At 46.4% G+C, this 20,626-nt stretch overlaps 1 protein-coding gene across 2 annotated transcripts in view; it reads right to left on the bottom strand.

Moving 5' to 3' along the window:
- Positions 1-3,278: 3,278 nt before the first annotated feature.
- PSD2 (pleckstrin and Sec7 domain containing 2) overlaps positions 3,279-20,626 on the bottom strand; it is a 77,680-nt gene continuing 60,332 nt past the window's right edge. For both annotated transcript variants that reach the window (XM_070793683.1, XM_070793684.1), the window contains 8 exons: positions 16,459-16,548; positions 15,310-15,353; positions 14,057-14,247; positions 13,813-13,883; positions 13,263-13,420; positions 12,076-12,220; positions 10,590-10,733; positions 3,279-5,006 (listed from right to left, as the gene is read on the bottom strand). In XM_070793683.1, coding sequence (XP_070649784.1) covers positions 4,797-5,006; positions 10,590-10,733; positions 12,076-12,220; positions 13,263-13,420; positions 13,813-13,883; positions 14,057-14,247; positions 15,310-15,353; positions 16,459-16,548 — 1,053 coding nt within the window. In that variant the 3' untranslated portion in view covers positions 3,279-4,796. The remainder of the gene's footprint in view (positions 5,007-10,589; positions 10,734-12,075; positions 12,221-13,262; positions 13,421-13,812; positions 13,884-14,056; positions 14,248-15,309; positions 15,354-16,458; positions 16,549-20,626) is intronic.

The following is a 20,626-nucleotide window of genomic DNA, read 5'->3' as shown; positions in this document are numbered from 1 at the left end:
AAGAATACTGGAGTGGGTAGCCATTCTCTTCTCCAGGGGATCTTCCAGACCCAGGGATTGAACCCTGGTGTCCAGCATTGCAGGCAGATTCTTTACTGTCTGAAGCAGTTAGGGGGAAAGAGACCCTCCCTGGCTCCAACTCCCAGAATGGGATCCAACCCTCCTCCCTGTTCTGAGAACATTCACCAGGTGTCCCCCAGCACGTGTCCCCCAGCACCTCTCCCCTACCACCCCATAGCTGCTGGGGAACCTGGCCAAGGGGCTGATGCAGATTACTCTGCTTTGAGCTCAGCCTAAGAACGCTGGCCCAGTTCCTGCCTTGGAGCTCCAGGGGGCAGAATGAGGCAAGAGTTTCCGGGCCTAGGTGGGTGAGAAGGGAAGGGTTGTAAGGTTGGCACTGGAGCAGCTGAGGCAAGATGACCCTTGGGGCCTCAGGCATGTCACAGGCAAAGTCTGGACATGAAAATGGCATAATGGGTACCCTCAGCTGCCAGGAGGTGCTGGGGTTTTTTATACCCCCTCAAAGCCAGGGCCTGTCTAAACTTGCAGTCTCTGATGGAGAGTACATGATCTCAGGCATGGAGAAGGCAGATGGAGGTCCAGGGTGAGCCTTTTTCCTCATTGATTAATGCTACTAAGTCAGTACCCAGCACTAGGAACCATTAGATTCAAGCCAGACACAAAGGAGTCAGCTATCCAAAGAGTTCAGGTGGTTGATGTGTGAGGGTACACACAATGAGCCCAGAACTTGTGTGGTCAGTTCAGAGACCTACCGATAAGAAGGATGAAGAGGCCTAGGGTTGAAACAGCTTGGGTATCAAGAGGGCCTGAATTCACAAATTCCAGCTCTGCTGTGTGACTTCTCTAGGCTGCACTTTCCTCAGCTGGGAAATGGTGATGCTAATACCTACCTCAAAGCATTGCTGTAGAGATTATATAAAGCACCCAGGATTGCTTCTGGCATGTGATAAATGCCTATTAGTGGCAAATTTGATGATGGTGATGACCATATCCTGTGCTTTGCATTCTTGAGTCACACAGAGAGTGGCAAAAACTGGATGAAGGGGAGATGATATAGAAAAGTAAACAACTAGACATGTATTTATGTGGGGACATGGGGCGGGGGTGGGGGGAGAACCTGTTACAAAGAAACAAAGAAAATTAATGAACTAAGTGCTACACAAAGCTGCAAATCATTGACTTCTCCAGCCCCTATCTGATGATCTCATCCAGATCATTGTGCTAGCTCTGAGTTTGCTGTTGGCTTTAAAATTTTCTGAGAGCCAGTAATATCTCTGTGTGATTTATGATCTATATGAAAACCCAGAATTAATTCTGAATGAACCTCTTGGTGAGCCCATTGCCCTTTTCATGACCCAGTTTTATGTCCTTATTTGACCTTTCTGAGGGCCTGAGTTACCTACCTTCTAAAATTTCACCCAGAAACCACTTTCCTGACTCCAGTGAGCACACTGACCTCTTAATGACCCCAAGTAATTATGAATGACCTCTCTATGACCCCAACTAATTGTGACTGACCTCTCAGTGAACCCATTGCCCTGTTCATGACCCAGCTTCATGTCCTCATTTGACCTTTCTGAGGGCCCAAGTTACCTCCCTTCTAAATTTTGACTCAGAAACCACTTTCCTGACTCAAATTAGCCCACTGACCTCTTTATGACCCCAAGTAATTATGAATGCCCTCTCAGTGAACCCATTGACCTCTCTATGACCCAACTAATTGTGACTGACCCCTCAGTGAACCCATTGCCCTGTTCATGACCCAGCTTCATGTCCTCATTTGACCTTTCTGAGGGCCCAAGTTACCTCCCTTCTAAATTTTGACTCAGAACTCTGAGCACACTGACCTATGACCCCAAGTAATTGTGAACGACCTCTTGGTGAACCCACTGACCTCTCTGTGACCTCAACTAATTGTGACTGACCCCTCAGTGAACCCATTGCCCTTTTCATGACCCAGCTTAGTACACTCACTTGACCCTTCTGAGGGCCCTAAGTTTTTACCTTCTAAATTTTTAGTCAGAAACCACCTCCATGATTGCAGTAAATCCATCTATCTCTATGTCACCCCAATTAATTCTGAATAACCTCTTGATAAACTCATTGACCCTCACATGATCCCACTAGGTACCTTTATTATCTGAATTCTAAGATACCTGCTGAGAGTCCAAGGCCAGAATCTAATCAGTTTCCTTGACTCTTCATCAGCCACCTGTTCATTCACAGGTGTGAATGGAACCTAGGAGCTGGGGTGGCCAGAGAGGCCCCATTTTCACTCTGCCTCTCCAGTTTCGCTCTGGGGCATCTTTAGTATTGCCTACCAGGAAGAAGTATAGCCCTAAGAAGGGCCTTACTACTACTATCCTGTCCCCCAGGAGCACTTAGGACATTCAGGCGGCTTCCTGAGTCAGTCTTCCCCACTCCAATTTTTCTCGGCCAGGTCATTTTTGTCTTGTCTCCCCAGCCTTTCCAGAGTCCCAGATGGGAATGGTGACTGACCATCTCCCTCCCCATTAGACTGTGAGCCCCTTGTGGACAGGGATCTGGTCAATCCTTTTCTCACAATAGTATCCCCAGCACCCAGCACAATGTGCAGCGCTGTTCATCTCAATGAATGAGTGTATGGAGGCTCCAGAGAGGCTGTCCTCAAAGGTCAGCCCCCAGGGGTCCCTGAGCCTGCAGCCACTTCCCAGGACCACCAGGTGGCGCAAACCACTTATTGCATCTCACCTGCTGTCCTCCAAGGCTCTGGATTTGGACAGTCCTGGAAAATGGACATATTAGGGGCAGAGGGAACATGTGGTCCATTGGAATGCAGAAAAAAAATATTAGAACTTTGCTTTAGATTTATTTTCATCTCATCTTTTTAAAATTTCTATTTTGTGTATGTTTTATAATGTACATAATATTTTAGTACAGTAGTACATGTATATAATTTACAATAAATAATTATACAATTAAGAAAGTGAACTAAAAGTTTTTTTTTAACTGATGGGAGGCACAACTAGTGTTCAGGGAAGCACACCTGTCTGCAGCGGATGGAGCCTGCTCCTCTGCTTTCACTCACCCACCCTCAAGAGGTAGAGGGTGGGAAGCAGACCCCAAACTCAAAGGATCTTTGAGACAGCACAGAGAAAAAGTACACAGAGCTTTTTATGTTGCCACATTGCTCTTTCAATTTCACTTAAATGAACATTAACTTCCCCTCAGCAAAATGAAGGTGCCAGATGGTTTGGTTATAAAATACACTCAGCTGATCCAAATTAAATAATCTGTATTTAAATCACTACATCTCTCCACAGATTCACAGGTCCCTTGCATCAAATGTGAGTGGGCTTGTAAATGTCGGGTACTTAGTTGCAAGGTTGGCTTATCTTATTATCTAAATATATTACCACTGAGGTCAAACTGCTGGCCAAACTACAGTAATCTGTTTAAAAAATAGAAAGGATTTACTCATCACAGTTGCATTGAGGGTGCCATCACCCCCACCACTTGTCTGAGGAATGCAGGGTTTAAAAGATGCTAGTCTGCAACCATCATGTGGCAAATTGTCCTTTCCAGACATGTCCTTAACTAGCATTTCTGAGTCACTCAAAGAGTGTAAGAAATATCAGCCTAACAATCAACAACTTGTCATTCCACATTTCCCCAAGACCAAGAATTAATGGCTTCCATAGGTTTCTCCCACCAAACATCTTTGGGTTTGTTGACAAGTGGCTATTTGCAAGGCAGAGTGTCTTTTATTCCTGTAGCAGTAGATCTGTACAAGAGGTCACCTCTGGGCCCAAGAGACCTGGCAGCACCAACACAAAGACCAAAATATAAGCAGGGCCGCAGTCCCATCCCACTCACACCCCAGGACACCTGTGGGACAGACGGGGCAGCACGCACACACACTATTTATTCCAAAGCATTAACTGTAAGAGCAGTTTAAATCACAGGTCAGCCGGAAGAGGGGAAACAGGGAGCGAGGAGGACACACTATCTCTATCTTCTCTTCCAGAGAGTCAGAGCCTCCAGGGGCCAAAGAGCAGCCCTCCTCACTAACAAGTGTATCTGAGATAGGCTTTTCCATACCTCATTTCATCCTCTGATATCAGTTCCAAAACCATCTCTAAAGGGGTAGTTTATATATGTATATAATTCTTATATATATACATTTATGTCATTATAAAAGAAAGCAGGAGTGGTCTTGATGGATGGAAGGTGAGCTTGGCACTGAGGGACAGGCCTGAGAGCTGGGTTATTGCTGGGCAAGGCAGGAGAACAGGGTGCAGTTCCCAGCGCTGCTGAGTGGAGGGAGAATTGGACAGTGCTGGTGGTCTGCAGACCTGCTGCTGGTCAACTCAGAGGAAGGAGGAGGAGAAGGGGTGGGAGTCCAAACTGAGACCTGGGGTTGAGACCTGCCCTCAGAAACAAGGGAGATGAGGGGAGGAACTGTGAGAAGAGGAGAGCCTGGGAAGCCAACCACCCTTCCTGCTCCTCCAGTGAGATGGTGTCTAGAGCATGCACACAACTGGCCTACAAACTGAGGCTCCAGAGTGGAGAGGGAGGTGAGGGCTGGCGACAGACTCTAAGGCCCAGAGCAGCCCTAGGATGCAAGATCGACACCATGAATAGCATCTCCATCTCCTCAGCCCGCAAGGCTCTCCACACCCCTCTGGCTGCCTAACAACTGTCTGCAGCTTGTCTGAGTGGCCCCTAGCTGGAATTGTGCTCACTGGCCCCTCCAGGGGCACTGCCTGCCTCTGAGGCCTGCCCATCCTTGCCAGCTAAGTATCAGGCCCAGTGGTATCCCTCATGGCTTTGCTGCCAGTCACAGTTCCATGGCCCTGGCTGAGGGCAGGGCTCGAGTGTGTCTTGCGGAGTGAAGGGTCATCCCCCTCCAGGGTGGCCAATCGGGCCTCAATCCGCTCCAGGTCATCAGAGCCCACTTTGATCTTCACAGCCAGGAGGTGGATATAGGTCTCATAACGGCTTTTCTGGGAAAAGAGCAGAGAAGGGCCAAAAACAAAGTCAAAAGATAACAAACTGCAAAAAAAACATTTATACCTTATATGACAAAAGACTCTCTCCTTGATATTTAGAGAGTTCTCACCAACCAATAAAAGGAGATAAACAATTTTTAAAATAGGCAAAGGGCACACACAGAAATTTAACTCATAATTTTAAAAATCAAAGTTAATTGGCAATGACTTATTGGATATGATAGCAAAAGCATAGGCATGAGAGTGAAAATAGACAAATGGGATTTTATCAAAATTTAAAACACCTCTGTATCAAAGAACACAATCAACAGAATGAAAATGCAATATACAGAATGGGAAAAATATTTGCAAATCATTAATCTAGTAAGGGTCTAGTATCCAGAATATTAAAAGGGGGGAAAAACTCCTAGAACTCAACAACAAAACACAGCCCAATTTCAAGATGTATAAAGAACTTGAATAGACATTTCACTATAGAAGATACACTAATGACCAATAAGCACAAAAAAGGATGCTCAGCATCATTTTGCTGCTGTTGTTCAGTTGCTAAGTAATGTCCAATTTTTGTAACCCATGGACTGCAGCACACCAGGCTCTTCTGTCCTCTACTAACTCCTGGAGTTTAGCCAAATTCATGTTCACTGAATCAATGATGCTATCTAACCATCTCATCCTCTGCCACCCCCTTCTCCTTTAGCCTTCCATCTTTCCCAGCATCAGAGTCTTTTTCAATGAGTCAGCCCTTCATATCTGGTGGCCAAAGTATTGGAGCTTCAGCTTCAGCAACAGTCCTTCCAGTGAATATCTGGGGTTGATTTCCTTTAAGATTGACTTGCAGTTCAATCTTGCAGTTCGAGGGACTTCCAAGAGTCTTCTCCAGCACTACAAGTCAAAAGCATCAATTCTTCAGCACTCAGCTTTCTTTATGGTCCAACTCTCACGTCCATACATGACTATCGGAAAAACCATAGCTTTGATTATAAGGACTTTTGTCAGCAGAGTGATGTCTCTGCTTTTTAATATGCTGTCTAGGTTTCTCATGGCTGTAACCAACATCTTCAGTGACTTTAGAACCCAAGAAAATAAAATCTGTCACTGCTTCCACTTTTTCCCCTTCTATTTGCCATGAAGTGATGCAATTGAATGCCATGACCTTAGTGTTTTAAATGTTGAGTTTCAAGCCAGCTTTTTGACTCTCCCCTTTCATTCTCCTCAAGAAGCTCTTTAGTTCCTCTTCATTTTCTGCCATTAGAGTGGTAGAATATCTGAGGTATATGTATATATGCCAATATCTGAGGTGGTTGATATTTCTCCTGGAATTCTTGATTCCACCTTGTGATTCACCCAGCCTGGCATTTTACATGATGTACTCTGCATATAAGTTAAGTAAGCAGGGTGACAATATACAGCCTTGACATACTCCTTTCCCTGGTTCTAACTGTATCTTCTTGACTGGAATACAGTTTCTAAGGAGATAGGTAAGAATTTTCTCTTTAAGAATTTTCCACAGTTTGTTGTGATCCACACAGTTTAACAAAGGTCCATCTAGTCAAGGCTATGGTTTTTCCAGTAGTCATGTATGGATGTGAGAGTTGGACTATAAAGAAAGCTGAGCACCGAAGAATTGATACTTTTGAACTGTGGTGATGGAGAAGACTCTTGAGAGTCCCTTGGACTGCAAGGAAATCCAACCAGTCCATCCTAAAGGAAATCAGTCCTGGGTGTTCATTGGAAGGACTGATGTTGAAGCTGAAACTCCAATATTTTGGCCACCTGGTGCAAAGAGCTGACTCATTTGAAAAGACCCTGATGTTGGGAAAGATTGAAGAAAGGAGGAGAAGGGGACGACAGAGGATGAGATGGTTAGATGGCATCACCAACTCAGCGGACATGTTTGGGTAAACTCCAGGAGTTGGTGATGGACAGGGAGGCCTGGCGTCCTGCAGTTCATAGGGTTGCAAATAGTCAGACACGACTGAGTGACTGAAGTGAACTGAACACAGTCTAAGGCTTTAGCATGGTCAATGAAGCAGAAGTAGATGTTTTTCTGGAACTCCCTTGCTTTCTCCATGATCCAGCAAATGTTGGCAATTTGATCCCTGGTTCCTCTGCCTCTTTAAAACCCAGCTTGTAAATCTGGAAATTCTCAGTTCACATACTGTTGAATCCTAGCCTACAGGATTTAGAGGATAACCTTGCTAGCATGTGAAATGAGTGCAACTGTATGGCAGTTTGAACATCTTTTGGCATTACCCTTCTTTGGAACTGGAATGAAAAATGACATTTTCCAGTCTTGTGGTTACTGCTGAGTTTTCCAAATATGCTGACATATTGAGTGCAGCACCTTAACAACATCATCTTTTAGGATTTGAAATAGCTCAGCTGGAATTCTGTCATCTCCACTAGCTTTTTTCACAGTAATGCTTCCTAAGGCACACTTGACTTCACACTCCAGGATGTCTGGCTCTAGGTGAGTGATCATACCACCATGGTTATCCAGCTCATTAAGACCTTTCTTGTATAGTTCTTCTGTGTATTCTTGCCACCTCTTCTTAATCTCTTCTGTTTCTGTTAGGTCCTTACAATTTCTGTCCTTTATTATGCCCATCTTTGCATGAAATGTCATGTCACAACATGCATGAAATGTTCCCTTGGTATCTCTAATTTTCTTGAAGAGATCCCTAGTCTATCCCATTCTATTATTCTCCTCTATTTCTTTGCATTGTTCATTTAAGAGGGCCTTCTTATCTCTCCTTGCTACTCTCTGGAACTCTGCACTCAGTTGGGTGTATCTTTCCTTTTCTCCCTTGCCTTTCACTTATCTTTCCTCAGCTCTTTGTAAGGCCTCCTCAGACAATCACTTTGCCTTCTCACATTTCTTTTTTGCGGGGATGGCTTTGGTCACCACCTCCTGTACAGTGTTATGCACCTCTGTCCATAGTTCTTCAAGCACTCTGTGTACCAGATCTTATCCCTTGAATCTATTTGTCACCTCCACTGTATAATCATAAGGGATTTGGTTTAGATCATACCTGAATGTCCTGGTAGTTTTCCCTACTTTCTTCAGTTTAAGCCTGAACTTTGCAATAAGGAGCTCATGATCTGAGCCTCAGTCAGCACCAGGGTTTGTTATTGCTGACTATATAGAGCTTCTCCATCAACACCATTATCCATCAGGAAAATACAGATTGAAACCACAATGAGATTATCACCTCACATGCATTAAGATAACCACTACCAAAACAAAAAAAAAACAAACATAAATTAACAAGCGTGTTGACAAAGATGTGGAAGAATTAGAATCCAAGTACACTATTGGTGGGAATGTAAATTGATACAGCCACTATGGAAAACAGTGTGGTTATTCCTCGAAAAGTGAAAATAACATTACCATACAGTTTAGCAATTCCACTTCTGGACATAAAAGCAGGAGTGAAAGTAGGATCTCAAAGAAACATTTGCACACCCATGTTCATGGCAGCATTATTAACAGCAGCCAACCCAAATGTGCATCAGCCGATGAAAGGACAGACAAAACGTGGTGTCCAAATACAACAGAAAAGCAAAAAGAAAGGAATTCTGATACATGCTACAGTAGGGATGAAGCCTGAAAGCCTTATGTCATGTGACACAGGCCAGTCACAAAAGTATAAATTCTGTGGTTCCACTTGTATGAAGCACTTAAGAGTAGTAGTCACATTCACAGAGACAGATAGTAGAACTGTGGTAGTCAAGGACTAGGGCCAGGAGGAAGGTGCTTAGGAGTATGTTGTTTAATAGTTATAGAGTTTCAGTTTGGAAGATGAAAAAGTTCTGGAGATTAGTTGCCCAAGAATATGAAAAGACTTAACATTGCTGCTGCTGCTGCTGCTAAGTTGCTTCAGTCGTGTCTGACTCTGTGCGACCCCATAGACGGCAGCCCACCAGGCTCCCTCGTCCCTGGGATTCTCCAGGCAAGAACACTGGAGTGGGTTGCCATTTCCTTCTTCAGTGCATGAAAGTGAAAAGTGAAAGTGAAGTCACTCAGTCGTGTCCGACTCTTAGCGACCCCATGGACTGCAGCCTACCAGGCTCCTCCGTCCATGGGATTTTCCGAGCAAGAGTACTGGAGTGGGATGCCATTGCCTTCTCTGACTTAACATTACTGAACTATAATACTTAAAATGGTTCCTTAACCATTGATTCCTTAACCTTAACCATGATCAATCTTACGCTATGCTTTTTAAATCACAATTGTTTTAAAAAATTTAAACCAAGTTAAAACATCAATAAGATACCACTTGCTAAACCTATCAGATTAACGAAGACTACGTCCAGTGTTGGTGAGAGTATGGAGAGACAGGTGTGTTCATGAGCTATTAAAGGGGATGTAAATTGGTAAACAATTAGAAGGGAGGTTTGGCAGTGTCTGAGGTCTTGACTCAGAGCTTCAGGCCCTCACCACTGTCGCGGGAGAGGCAGGGACTAAGGGTCATAAGATTCTGTTCTCACCCAGCTCTGCCACAGAAACTGAAAAGCTCTTCATTCTGGGCTCTACCTCCCCTACTGTCCATCTGCCCTGCCTCTTCACCCCCCAGTTAAGTCAGGCTGAGGGTGAGAAAGACCAGGGTTTTGGAGGCACAGTCAGTTGCCTGGTTAGGATCCTGGCTCCTGGACTTAACTGTGTTGCCTCAGGCACATGGTCCAACCTTTCCAAGCCTCAATTTCCCCATCTGTAAAATGGGGATAACAAACCCACATCATACAGTTGATATGAGGATTAAATCAGTCAACATAAGCGAAGTGAAGAGAATCATGCCTGGCAATCAGCATGGTTATTTTTTACCTTGCAGAGAGAGTGGATCTGAGGAGGCTTCCAAAAGTTATAAAACATCATGTTTTTCCAAAAGGCAGGATTTATCTATCCTCTCTCCTCTACACCACAACAGAAAGTCAGCATGGAAATCTAGAGACTGAGATGGGCGATTCCCTGCCCCTCTGCTCCAGGGACTTCCTGGCTTGGTTTCGGGCTCTCTTGTATCTGTCCACCCCCATGTGCAGGTCAGTCCAAAATGCACAAGTGGTTCCTGCCTTCCTCCCCTCAGTCTACCCTCATCCTTCATACAGTGAAGGCAGAGCACTGCAGGACAGAAGCAGGGTAGGGGCAGAGACAAAACAGAAGAAAGGGAGAGCTCAGAAGGAGAGACCAAGGTGCTCTGCTTGATAAACCCACTGAGAGGGGCACTGAGATGTGAGGGGGGGGAAGTCACATGGAGAGGGCTTGTGAACTCTGTGGTTTGGTTGTAGAAGCTTCCCGAAAAGCTGGGCCTATGCAGAAATTGGACGTGAGGCAGGGGCTTGAAGAAGGCTGCAGAAGGTCAGGGAGGTCTCTGGTAGATACACAAGTGAGTTGTCTGTGCAGCTGGGCTGTGCAGAGACTGGCTCACAGGTGACTGCAGTTCATGACCTCAGGGGAGCCCCCAAAGTGGAGTGCTCCCAAAGAAGGAGTCCCTGGCTGTGGAAAGATGTGGAAGGAGAAGCTGGCCTCTTCCTCCTGCCCCAGCCCTGTCCTTCCAAATCCTCCTGTGATTGGCCCACCTCAAATGTGAGATAATGCTCCTTCAGCCGGTTCTCCTCAGCCTCCTTGGACTTGATGCCCCGCTCGACCGGGTGACACTTGTGTTCAGCCAGCTCTGCAGTCACCTGCCTCAGCTTATTCTCATGAGAGCGCAGCTGCTCCTCCTGCAAAGATCAGTCGTGGACAGTGAGGTCCCACCCTCAGGGGGTCGTATGGGTGGGTCTCATCCAAAGGAGAGCTGCTTCCCCAAGGGGAAACCGAGGCCTTGCCAGGGCCATCCAACACGCAGGGGCAGAGCCAGGTCTGTGCCTGAACGAGTGTACCTCCGCCACCTTCCTTCGTCCCCTCCCACCATCGGCATCAGCTCCCCCCGGAGCCTCCGCAGCATGCTCAGGAGATGCGAGGCCCTCACTCTCGTGTATGCACACTCCTTGACATAGACACACAATCACCGAGACTCAGCCCGGCGCCCCAGGCTTCATACGAAGCACACAGCCTCTCATACTCATGTCCAGACACATCTGAAGGCCACGGATCCAGGATCACACCCAAAGACAGAGACACTGTCACTACCAGACAAGTGAACAGTACACCCCACCCGCCACAGGACAGCCAGACCCCTTTGTGCCTTATGGGCACTGGGCTGCATATGTGTATGTGTGTGTGTATGTGTATATACACACAAACATGCGTGCACTTGAATGGTAAGTGTGCCTGTGTGGGAGCACCGAGAGTGCTGGCACAGCTGTGGACAGCAGCCCCAGGGGCTCCACAGAGAAGACCCAGGACACTGGCTCATCAGGAAAGGGCCCTGACAGGATGGAAAACATGGTGTTAACCCACTCTCCACCATGTAAGTAGTAGCCCAGCATTTATCCTCTCCTCTCAAAAAAAAACCCTGAAAAATGGAGTATTGATGTGTGTGTGTGCACATGTGCACTCAGTTGTGTCCAGCTCTATGTAACCCCATGGACTGTAGCCCACCAGGTTCCTCTGCCCATGGGATTTTCCAGGCAAGACTACTGGAGTCGGTTGCCATTCCCTTCTCCAGGGGATCTTCCCAACCCAGGGATCAAAACCATGTCTCCTGTGGCTCCTGCACAGGCAGGCAGATTCTTTACCACTGAGCCACCTGGGAAGCCCAGGAGATTTTTAAGGATTACAAAGAAACATGTAAGGGTAGATGAGGGAAGCAGCTGGATGAAGGGTTCTCCAAGTCTTGCCTGTCACTCGCTCCTCAGGACACACACACTCACAACCATTCATGCCCAGACACACAGGACACCCACAGACCACACCACATCCACTGAACGCACCGCCATCAGCACACCCACACCACTGTGCGGGGTATGACCTCAGTCCCTCCGTGTGTAAGTGGGGGTGTGGGCGGGGGGATGGAGAATGTCTGCTCCTTCGGCTTGTCTCTCACCCTAGGACCAAGCACCGGGTAAGCACTGCTGAATGAGGGGCCGGGGGAGGTGATGTCGTGAGCCCAGGAGCTTGTACCTGGCAGAGCCGAGTGGTGCAGGAGGGCAGCAGAGGCCGACAGAACTTCTTCATGGAGCTAACGGCAGCAGGGAAGGAGGGCGCTGAGAAGATGGCAGCCACCAGGTTGATCCTCAGGATCCAGGACAGCATTTCCTCTTTGCTCCTGGGGACCGGAGGGGAGGGGAGGGCGCACTGGCTTCTCACAGCAGGACTCCCTATCCCCCACCCAGCACCCAGCACAGCCAGGCACAGAGAGGCCACAAAGACCTCCATGTAGGCAGGCAAAGGGGTGAGGGAGGGTGGCAGGATGGGAGCTGATGAGCCTGGTCATGTCTGCGTAGGGAGCTCCCTTCTGTTCCAGCTCCCAGACAAGACCTGGATTTCCATGTGAACATGAAGCTGCCCAGCCAGGTCCAGAGCTAACGGCTTGGAGCTAGTGAGTCTTAAGACCAGCAGGGGAGGTCAGAGGCAGCTGGGCAACTGGTCACCCTGACTCCGCCCTCTCGGTCCTGCCCCGCTGCCTGGTTCGGCACCTCTACTCCTATCCTCAGAGTTCACCTGCCAGTCTCCCCCCTTTTAAGTTCATCTGACACATGAAACCCGAATTTCAAGTCACAGAAGGATGAGGTACAGGGGCATAGAAAGAAGGCCTTATGGAGAAACCACAGGGTGAGTTTTCCGTGCCCATCACCCCAACTTTAAGTGCAGGATGATTTAGAAAGAGTCCATCTGCCTTGTATTTAAAGACTTCAGTGCACATAAGAATCACCCTGAGGTCTTATTAAAACACAACTGCTGGCCTACCTCCAGTGTTTCTGATTCAGGAGGTCTAATGTGGGACCACAGAAACTGCATTTCTAATGAGTTTGGGGGTTATTTTTGACCACAATGGGCAGCATGCAGGATCTTAGTTCCCCAAAAAGGGATTGAACCTGTGCCCCCTGCATTGGGAGCAGAGTCTTAACCATTTGACCACCAGGGAAGTCCCTCTAACAAGTTTTCCAGGAGATACTGAGGGATCACGCTTGAGAAACACTGCTGTCAGGAGGGACCTGAGCTGTTTGTTTGTGCCAAGCAATTACACTTGCTCTCATGGCTGCTGTGCCGGGGAAGCTAAGGGCACCTCCCCTGAGGTAGATGAGGCAAGGTTGTGGGGCAGGTACTGAGCCCAGTGTGGGAGCGAGGGGGTGCCCACTCCTACTTACGGTGCCTGGAAGAGGAAGACCCTCCAGTCAGCTGTCTTTAGCTTGAGCACGTTGGACTTCTTGCTGTAGTCAGAGGCCCTGGTGGCCAGAGCGTGGTGCACACGGATGGCATTCTTCAAGTCACCCTCGGACAGGGCTTTGTCAGGCCTGTACTCATCCTGGACAGGCCAGGTCAGGGGTGGGCAAGCCTCTGTCATCACCAGGCTCTGGTCTGCTGACCCGTACCTCCACCCTCACTGTCCCTCCCGGTCATTCTCCTTCTCTCTGTCCCTACACATCCCACCATCTTTCAGCTGCCCCAACAAGAATCACCACACACTCCCAGCACCCAGTTGGCCCCAGAAGCTTGAACAGGTCTTACTCCTCTGAAACCCCCTTTAAAAGGCCCTTCTCTGAAACCATCAAAGCCCTCGGTGAGCCAGTCAGGTCCTTGATGTGGGAGGATCCAAGATCTGCCTAAGGCCTAGGCCTTTCCCAGGACCCTCTAGGCACCAGAAGGCAGGGGCTGAGTTGGCCCTTCCTGGGTAAAGATTCTGGGGGAATCTCTCACCTTCTGCAGGTACAGAATGGTCCCTTTGAGCACCGCGTAGAATTTCTTCCAGCCACGCCTCCCACGGGGCGCTAGGGAGAGGGGGCCATGGGTAGTGTGGCCATAACACCCATCCCAGTATCTCCTCCCCCGTGTCCCCCTACATGTCTGCTGGCATGTGCATTCCCAGAGGAGCAGCCAAGGGGGTGCATACCCTCTCTGGACTAGCATCCCTCCCTATGCCCCTTCCCCGCCTGACACCCACTCCTCTTGCCATCCATGTCGGCGTGAGTCTTCCGGGTCAGCACACCATGCTTGTAGGTGGTAGCGCTGAGAGCTTGCGGGACATCCAGGAAGGGGTTGCTACCATCCAGGATCCGTGTCACCTTCTTTGTGCCTGTCCCAAACTTGTCATCCACCAGCTCAGACAGTGATTTCCTCAGCTCATCTTCATCACTAGGAAAGTACTAGGCTTGAGTACCACCTCCACAGAGCCCTCATCCCCATGCCAACATGCCCTCTCCCCACCAAACACTCCTCTGGAAGCCAGTTAGAGGTGAGGAACAGAGATAAGGGGGTTTCAATTCCAACCATAGATCCAGACCTTTGACCTGAGTCTCCAATTCTGACCTTTGTCCTCTGAAATTTGATTTTTGGCCTCCAAGCTCCAATCTTCACCTTTGATCACAAAGTTGGAGACCTTACCACCTTCGGACTTACCCCCTGGTCTTCTCTCACCTCTCTGAAAGCCAAGCCCCAGGGAGAAGTAACCCATGGGCAGACTGCCCAAGTCCCAGGGACATGGTGAGGGACAGAAGATCAGTAGGTTAGGCCCCTAAAGTCTAGGTTCCCCACTGGAGCCCTGGTAGAAAAATGCCAGTTCTCCCCAGTTGGGTTGGGTTTCCTAACGATCCCTGCCTGGGACCTTCACATGGACCCCAAGACCCAGGCTGCCCTGGGGAGTACAGCAGAGTGGGGTGGAAACTTTCCCCAGAAGCCTCTTATATATAGTCTTCCCAATCAGCAAGGTCACCACACCTCTTTCCAGATGGCTGGGTACCTCCAGGTCTCACTGCCCTCTCAAGGGAATAAGTTAGGGGGCAGTCACATCTCCCCATTGCCAAGAGCAGTCACCACTTCACTTTGGTCATATTACTAGCATTGTAAAGGGACTCAGAGCTCATGCCTGTCTACCTCCCCAAGGGGAAAGAGATAATATCATCATTGAAAATAGTGGCAATATCCCCTGAACAGAAAAACTGTTGTGAACATCATGAAACTGTCAGTTTAATCTATTCCATAGCTGTAAAACTGCACACTATTTATCAAGACAAAATGAATCCAAAGGGGAACTCAACAGCAGGAGCTGGCCAGCTGGTCAGGGGTCACCAGGGCCCTGGGTAGGAGAAATCAGCACCATGGAGAGTAACCAGCATGACTTCCCTGTACCATCAGCCACTCCCTCGCCCCGTTCCCGGTAATTCTCTCCCCATATTTGTGCTCATGGGCACTACTCACATGGCCCATTCCAGTTTTTCATTCTTGATGGAGTTGTAAAGGGTCTAGGAGAGGGGGAAAGAGAGGAGTTCAAAGAAGAGTCAGAGTCCATCTACCTCTAGCGATGTGGATGCAGTGAAGGAGTACCTTTTCAGCCAGTGGGGCAAAGTAGGTGTTTGCTTCACACTTATTTATTGGACAGGTGAATGAATGGGGTAGGTGAGTATTGTTTAGATGACTGGATAGACTGAGGATGAGTAGGTAGATGAGCTGCTAACTATGTCAATGGGCCAAGAAATAGGTGGGTGAGTGTGTATAGAGGGCTGTGTAGGAGAGTATGTGTGGGTGATGGATGAATGGATAGGTGTAGGGACAGGTGAATGATTGAGTTGCAGGGTGGATATGTGGATGGAAGGATGGATATATGGGAGGATGGGCATTTGGGTGGATGAGTAGATGGGGAGTAGGTGGGTGAAGGGACTGGGATCATTTTATTGTACTTACAAATACACTTTTAACTAGTTCTTCCTGACAGTGAAGAACATAATTATGGTAAGAAGAGTGATGAAAGCAATGTTCATGTTCTGTCCTCCAGACTCACTATCCAATTGCCCACCTGATATCATTAGTTCCCTCTAACTCATCCTCTAAAACTGAACTCATCACCTATCCCCCAAAACATGCTCCTATTCCTCCAAGGTGGAGAGCTGACCAAACTTGAAAAGCCAGAGTTTTTCAAAAGAAACTTTTCAAAAGTATTCAAAAGAAAACTAGATTCCTTGTGATGTTTAAGGAATGAGTGGGCTTTTCCCTGTAGTGATGATACTGATGGTTGTGGTGAAGGTGGTGGTGGTGATAAGGGTGATCAGGTGAGGGTGATGGCGGTGACAGCTGTGACAATGGGTGGCAGTGTTGAGCACTATCTTGACAGAAATAATGATAGTGGAGCACTAAAAACAAATCTCACAAAGCCTACCCTCTGCCCAACTCAGGGAACACATACTAGTCATGTGTTGAGCTGGATGGTCTCTACCTCTGTCCCAAAGCCATCATTACCCTGACCCCAGAATGAAGAACTTGGACCATCAGAATTTAGTGGAGCAGAAACCTCTCTCCTCCCCACCCACCCTGAACACAGCTGGGAGCATGGGGACCCTTAGCAAGTTATACCTTCAGCAGGTCTTTGGCAAAGTCTTGGCCATCATTCAGCTGGTCCAAGTTGGCAATGAATTGCTGGCAGGACATCTTCTTGCCAATGTTCTGTAATGGAGGAATGGTTCTGCCTGAGAGTAGGGATGGAGCCTGGTATGGTCTCCACATCCTGCCCTGCCCGGCCAGAGGGGATGAGGCAGCATCAAGGGCAGTAATGAGAAAAGACTGCCTGAATTTCCCTTTGTCACTCCAAGAGTTTACAAAACTCTTTCACATTCAAGATTCTATTTGATCCTCAAGCATCACAAGAGGTTGGGGTTCTCCTCAAACCCAGATGAAGGAGTCAGGTTAGATGAAATAACAGCTGACATTTGCCAGGTGCCCAGCACGTTCCAGGTATTGTACTTGACATGCATTATTTATTTCCTTCTCACAACAGAGAAGGTCAGGTGGGTGTTATTATTATCCCCATTTGAAGGTAAGGAAATTGAGGTGCAGGAAGGTGAAGTGACGTGCGCATGATCACACAGCAAGGAAGTAGAAGGGCTGAGTGTGTCTGACACCAAAGCCCGTGCTCTCACCCGCTACTCCATGGTTAACTCTCCCAAGGTCACAGCACCAGGACTTGAACCCAGGCCTCTTGACTCCTGAGCAGAAGCTCTGTGTATTCCGTCACAACTGTCTCACCCTCTCACCTGTACAGAGGGGCGGCAAGACCTCCAAGAGGTAGGTGAAGTGAGGGAGAGTTTGGTCTTAAGAGAATCAAAAATCAATTTCCACCAACACACATGGGTACCCCATGCCAAGCTGCTCTGGGACCAAGGGAACCTGAGCAGATGGTTTCACTCCAGGAGGCACAAACAGACAAAGGGCTGGAATGACTGTACCCCATATTTCTGCCTTTTTTACCAATGATTAGAAGGGGGGCTCCAGCCCCCCAAACCCAATATCTGATGTGCATACTTTCAGACTCTCTGCAGTGTCCATGCTTGAGGAAACACTGATGGCACTTCACCATTGAGAAGACAAAGTCCCTTGAACACTAGATATTTATTGGTGTAGGATTTGGTGGATTTAGGTTTGCTATAAGGCAGTGTTTCCCAAAATTCACCTACAAATGAGAATAGGAATTCCCCCTGAAGGATTTCATAATCAAATAAGTTTATATGTTTCAGAGCTTTCAGTGTGCATCTGTGGTAGTGAGGGTCTCCAAGGAGAGGATTCGATGCAGTTTCTCAATTGCTCCATTTTAACAATGATTCTATTAACACCATGTGGGACATTCACACACCACAGGAAATAATTCAGAAAACAATGATAGAAAGTTTTATAAGTAGCTGAAAAACAAGAATTTTCTACACCTTTTCCAAAGGACTAAGGAGAAATGATCCTACAAATGCCTTAATATGTGTTTCATATGTCTATGTATATATTTTACATGTACATCCATGTATGTATGTATATATGTATATAGTCATTTATGTGTACAGTCATAATTGAGGAACATGAGGGCAATGTTGATCATACTGTCTGAGTTCCACACATACACACTGAACATTCCCAAGCCATCAGTAAGGGGTGGGTGCAAAATCAAAAAATTACCAGGCAAGAGTTATAATCCTAGTAATGACAGACTCTCTTGTTGCAAATCAACCTTCCCATCAGAAACAACTGCTGGTCAAAATATTGATAAAACATTGGAGAAATATAAGAGCAATGAAGACTTCAAGGGCAAAGGTCTTACAAAGAAGAGAAACATGGAGAGGGGAGGCCGACAAGGAGCAGTCTTCCTCTTCAAAGCATCTGTCAGTTCTCAAGCAGTGGACAAAAGAGTGAGCAACTGAGTGGTCAAAAGGACTAGAAAACGAAAATTGGAACTCAGGGCCCACCGAGGACAAGGGGCACTGGGAAACATGCCAGTCGCACTTCAAAACTTGAAATTAAGAAAGGAAGGAAATTCTTCAGACACAAGGAAAGTTATCCCAGATGGCAAAGCAGAAAGGAATGAAGAGCAACAAAAAGGATAGCTAAATCTAAATGATTGCTGACTGTGAAAAATAAAAAATAATAAAGTTTTCTGGGGAATAAAATATAGAAAGAGATACAAACAGTTAAAAGGATGATAACAGTAGTATGTAAGTTGAGAAGACAAATAAATTAAGGCCTTTTAAGGTTATTTCATTTGCTAGGACATGGTTAAAGTACTTTAATAAGTGAGAGATATATATTGCAAACTACAAAAAGAATTCTAAAAGAATTCACAACTAACAAGCTAACAGGGGAAAACGGTATTCTAAAGAAATACTTAAGTAATCCAAAAGTAGGCAAGAAAGGAGAAAAAAAATAAGCAATATAGACCAGATGAGTCAAAGAGAAAATGAAGAGTAACCTGATATGTTTGAATTCAAATATATTAGTAATTTATTAAATGGTCAAATTAAAAGGCAAAGATTAATAGACATCTCTTAAATATAAGGAGGCAGAAATCTTGGGAAAAGGACAGAAAAGATACGCATGCAAATACTAGCAAAAGAACTCCAGTATAACTACACTAATAACTGACAAAATAGACTTGAAGGCAAGGAGCATTACTACAGAGACATTTCATAATAATGAAAGGGTCAATCTACCAGAAGATATAAACACTCTAAATTTGTATGTACCTAATAACATAGTTTCAAAAAGTAAAAGACAAAAATTGAACTAAAAAGAGAAAGACACTCACAGTCTTGGTTAGAGATTTTAACACTGCTTTCTTGGTAACAAGAAGAACAAGAATCCTAAGCAATTAATTTGCTGCTGCTGCTGCTGCTGCTAAGTTGCCCCAGTCGTGTCCGACTCTGTGTGACCCAACGGATGGCAGCTCACCAGGCTCCCCCGTCCCCGGGGTTCTCCAGGCAAGAACACCGGAGTGGGTTGCCATTTCCGTCTTCAATGCATGAAAGTGAAAAGTGAAAGTGAAGTTATTCAGTCATGTCCGACCCTCAGCGACCACATGGACTGCAGCCTCCCAGGCTCCTCCATCCATGGGATTTTCCAGGCAAGAGTACTGGAATGGGGTGCCATTGCCTTCTCCGAATTAATTTGCTAATATCAATCAATTAATGCTAACCAATTATATAACCTAGATAAAATAAGCAAATTCCTAAGAACACACAAACTACTAAAACTGGCTCAAGTATAAACAGGAAACCTAAATAAACCTAAAAAGAAGTAGACATTCACTCAGCAATCAAAAACCTCACAAAAGAAAAGCCCAAGACCAGATGGCTTCACTAGTGAAGCTTACCAAACATTAAAAAAAAATTAACACTAATACTTGGGACTTCCCTGGTGGCTCAGATGGTAAAGAATCTGTCTGCAATGCAGGAGACCCAGGTTTGATCCCTGAGTTGGGAAGATTCCCTAGAAAAGGGAATGGCAACTCACTGCAGTATTCTTGTCTGGAGAACTCCATGGACATAGGAGCCTGGCGGGTTACAGTTCATGGAGTCATAGAGTCAGACATGACTGAGCAACTTGTGTTTAACATTAATACTTCTTGGGGCTTCCCAGGTGGTACAGTGGTAAAGATTCCACCTGCCAATGCAGGAGACACAAGAGATGCAAGTTCAGTGCCTGAGTCAGGAAGATTCCCTGGAGGAAGAAATGGTGACCCACTCCCATATTCTTGCCTGAAGGACTCCATGAACAGAGGAGCCTGGCAGGCTACAGTCCATGGGATCGCAGAGAGTCAGACACGACTGAGCAACTGAGCACACAATACTTGTTAAGCTTTATCCAAAAACTGAAAAAGAGAGAATACTTCCTCACTCATTCTATAAAGCCAGCATTACTCTGATACAAAAACCAGACAAACAATTCACAAGAAAATAAAACTATAGAACAGTATCCCCTATAAATATAAATATAAAAACTCTCAATGAAATACTAGCAAAATAGCAGCATAGTAAAAGGATTATATACCATGATCAAGTGGAATGTATCCCAGAAGAACAAGAGTAGTTCAACATATAAAAATCTATTAACATAATACACCACATTAATAGAAGGAAGACAGGAAGAAAACACATGATCCCTGCAAAAAGGGAAAACTTTTTCTAACCATATATCTGATAAGAGTATAGTATCTAGAATAGAGAACCTTTACAACTCAACAACAAAAACACAAACAGACCAATTAAAG

Source organism: Bos indicus, chromosome 7 (genome assembly GCF_029378745.1).
Source record: "Bos indicus isolate NIAB-ARS_2022 breed Sahiwal x Tharparkar chromosome 7, NIAB-ARS_B.indTharparkar_mat_pri_1.0, whole genome shotgun sequence".
In the NCBI taxonomy this organism is placed as follows: Eukaryota; Metazoa; Chordata; class Mammalia; order Artiodactyla; family Bovidae; genus Bos; species Bos indicus.
The sequence above is the reverse complement of the archived record's forward strand: the minus strand, read 5'-3'. Positions and strand labels throughout refer to the sequence as shown.